General features: G+C 43.1%; 1 protein-coding gene across 1 annotated transcript in view; it reads left to right on the top strand.

Moving 5' to 3' along the window:
• The window catches only part of CEMIP2 (cell migration inducing hyaluronidase 2), an 89209-nt gene that overhangs the window by 36453 nt on the left and 49321 nt on the right, over positions 1-3435 (top strand). Inside the window, 1 exon segment of the mRNA XM_004713827.3 lies at positions 2820-3008. Coding sequence (XP_004713884.3) covers positions 2820-3008 — 189 coding nt within the window.

Raw genomic sequence — 3435 nt, 5'->3', positions numbered from 1 at the left:
GGGAAGTGTTCGTGAGATGGAAATACCACCTTTAGATAGAAACGTATACACCTAGGTAAAGGGCATGTCAACAAACAGCTTTGTGTTTGATAGATTTGCTCCATCAAGGATTCTACTATTTTGGTAGTAACACTTTGGATTTACCCTCCTCTGTTATCCCTGTGCCAGGCCTGATTTGCTCTCCTTTTGAGGAGACTTGATTTTTCATGATGTTTCTGTTGAGTCCACATCTTAAAGTAATCCCAAAGTAGTATGGCAATTGATTAAAGAAAACCGAGGAATAATTAGCTCTTTATTCAGTAGACATCTCTGAGTACAGTGGTTTTTCTTTCTTCATTAGTGATTTTCCCTGACTTCTCATCGAATCTCTCTCTCTCCATGAAATCAGTTGTTGGCTTCTGTCTGGTTGAGTTTAGACGTGTCTGTGGTGGAGAAGCTGGCTCAGCGTTTGGATTTTTGTCTGCCAAACTGTGAGGCACTTTGCGTTTTAGAAGAAGGCATGAGGCGAGTTCGGTCATGCGCAGTTCCCGGATGGCACAGCGTCGTGCTGTCCACGGGAAGCAGCCGAGTGGGAAAAGATCACAACCGGGTCTGGCTCAGCGCACAGTCCAGATCAAACTTGGGACCGTTGGTCAGTTTTTCAATAAATACTCATGCACCTGTTTTAGGAACCAGGTACAGTAGCAGATCACCATCAGGGACACGCTGCTGCTGTCACCAATATAGGGACCCAGGAGGTGAGCTACCCGAACACCCTGGAAACTGAAATATATTACAGCTACCCACCCCCCCCAAAACATACACACACACACACACACACACACACACACACACACACACACACGAGAGTAAGAAACATTGCTGATGGGAAGCAGATACTTCTCTTCCCAGGAAGGGGGGAGACCCAGGCAACAGGAAAAGCTGGCACAGTCCTGGGACACAGCATTTGGGGAGCGATCGGCTTGAGAAAACCAGATGACTCAAACGCAGCAATGCAGTCATTCAGGAGCGTGGCTGTGTGGACAATTTATGGGGGCCAGAGCATTCTAGGTACCTTCTGTGAGCCCTCAGGACGGGGTGCTTGTCTTGCTTCTGTCCCTGGCATTTGCCAGACTCCGGCAGGACAGACCCTCAGGACTGCATGGGTGTGGTTGCCAGCTGTGTTCCTGGCCCGCTGGGCACACACGCTTGTCTGTGCCCATTGGCATTTGGTACAGAGGGTCAAGGATGTCTCATAGATGCTGGCCTTTTGTTCCCTGGTTTTGCTAAGTGATCTCCGTTACCGCCTGCAGGGTTGGGAGACGGGTCCTGGCCCTGCTTGTTCATGACTCAGCCTCCTCTGTAAGCTTTGGGTGAGGAGAATGGGGGGACACTGAAATGGACATGACTTCGAGTGCTAACAATGTACACTCACATCAGATGGAGTCATTAAAATAAAAAGAAAACTATATATTGCTGCCATCAAAGATGTTTAGACGTCTTTTGGGATGAAGGAGTATTTGTCTGAATCTTATAAAAGGGATCATATTTTGGTTGGTGAGAAAGATGGGAAAAATATTCTGGTAAAGAATAAAGCTAGAATAAAGGCACAGAAATAAAGGATTGTCTAAAGGTCAGCTCTTACTTGTAAACTAAGAAAATCTGTTAACATCCTATTTCCTGTTCTGCACTTGGGTCAAAATAGAGCACCGGATACTTACTGTAAATCTGTTTGTGCTTGGTCAACTTCTACGTCAGTCATAAAGTTGCATCGAAACTGAGTGCACCATGAGAGTTCTAGCAGTGCATTGAAATACAACACAAAATTTGGGAATCTAAAAGCCTTCTTAAAAATGATTAAAGAAAATAAGTGATTAAAGAATAATTTACTGATGAGGACCTAATGTCGGGGGTTTAAGTGGAGAGAAAATGTTTTGGGAATGATGTATAAATGCGCTGTACACACACACAAAAATAAATAAATAAACTAGACCTTCACATGTTCCTAAAAGGCATAGAAGCACATCAGGAAAATTCTGAATTCCACACATGACCAGCACAGATAAAGTAGTAGAGTCCAGTATACATGGTATCTCTCAAGAGACTTAAGATACTGATTGATTACAAGGATCTACATATAACCCCGTCCCTGGGGGATGGACAACAGAAAAGTGGGTGAAGGGAGATATCCCACAGTGTAAGACATGACAAAATAATAATAATTTATAAATTATCAAGGGTTCATGAGCTGGGGGGCAGGGATGGAGGGGGAAAATGAAGAGTTGATACCAAGGGCTCAAGCAGAAAGCAAATGTCGTGAGAATGATGATGTCAAAAAAAGTACAAATGTGCCTGACACAATGGATGGATGGATGGATGCATTGTGATAAGAATTGTACAAGCCCCCAATAAAATGAGTCTAAAAAAAAAAAAGAATAATTCACTGAAGTTATTTATAGCTTATATCCCATTATGGCCAGAGGTTCCATATCGAACTGAGTAGAATTGTTCCAAAGTTGTTGAGGACTATAAATCTTTAGGGGAGCAGATGGTTCCTCTTTCTCCCACAGAGCCATCAGAGGGTTTGAACCACTGACCTTGTAGGTAGCAGCCCTAACACGTAGCCCATGCCCCAACAGGGCTGCTTCTCCTGAGGACAGGGAGCTAGCTATAGCTTTAATTCTTTTAATAATTAGTATCAGCAGAATGACTGATCCATGGCTGGCATTAGTACAATTCTGCTAAATTGTATTTCTTTTAACATTTGATTTGCGACTCAGTACAGGTGTTAGACAACAATTTCTGTTAACGCACCGTTCTCTTTCCTGTTTTTTGCCTAGGTGTTTCTTTTTCTGGCTTCCAGGTGGAGGTTGTGGATGGAGTGATCCTGCATTTGGTGGATGATGTTCGCAGCTGGAAACCTGGAGACCAGATTGTGGTAGCGAGCACAGACTATTCTATGTACCAAGCTGAGGAGTTCACGCTACTCCCCTGTCCCGAGTGCAGCCGCTTCCAGGTCAAAGTCAAAGGTACCAGACTGCGAGCACTTATTAGATAAAGCAAAGTCAAAGGTATCAGACTGCGAGCGCATATTATATAAAGCTACACTCGTCTCTGGATTTGTTCTAAAAATCCTCCTCCTCCTCCTCCTGCTCCACTTGGCTCTTCACAATGGCATGCATGGGATCTACACTCTGGAGCATATTTGATACAAGTAGTTCCTGAGCCACAGTTTTGCTATGAATGATGTGTAGCAGACAAAATACTGTTTCTGGACTTCAGTTTCCTCTTTGGATAAAAAGAAAGATGGATACTTGCTGAACTGATCGCTCAGTCGTTTTCAGTTTCTTTTTTTTTTTTTTTCAGTTTCTTACGTATTAACCATTCACTATCAAATAATAGCAAACCAACTATCAGATCTACTTTATAAAGATGTCTTTTATCTATGTTTAAAAA

The sequence above is a fragment of the Echinops telfairi genome, unplaced genomic scaffold, assembly GCF_000313985.2.
Source record: "Echinops telfairi isolate 266 unplaced genomic scaffold, ASM31398v2 ScPeMD7_22;HRSCAF=79, whole genome shotgun sequence".
NCBI classification, from domain to species: Eukaryota; Metazoa; Chordata; class Mammalia; order Afrosoricida; family Tenrecidae; genus Echinops; species Echinops telfairi.
The sequence above is the reverse complement of the archived record's forward strand: the minus strand, read 5'-3'. Positions and strand labels throughout refer to the sequence as shown.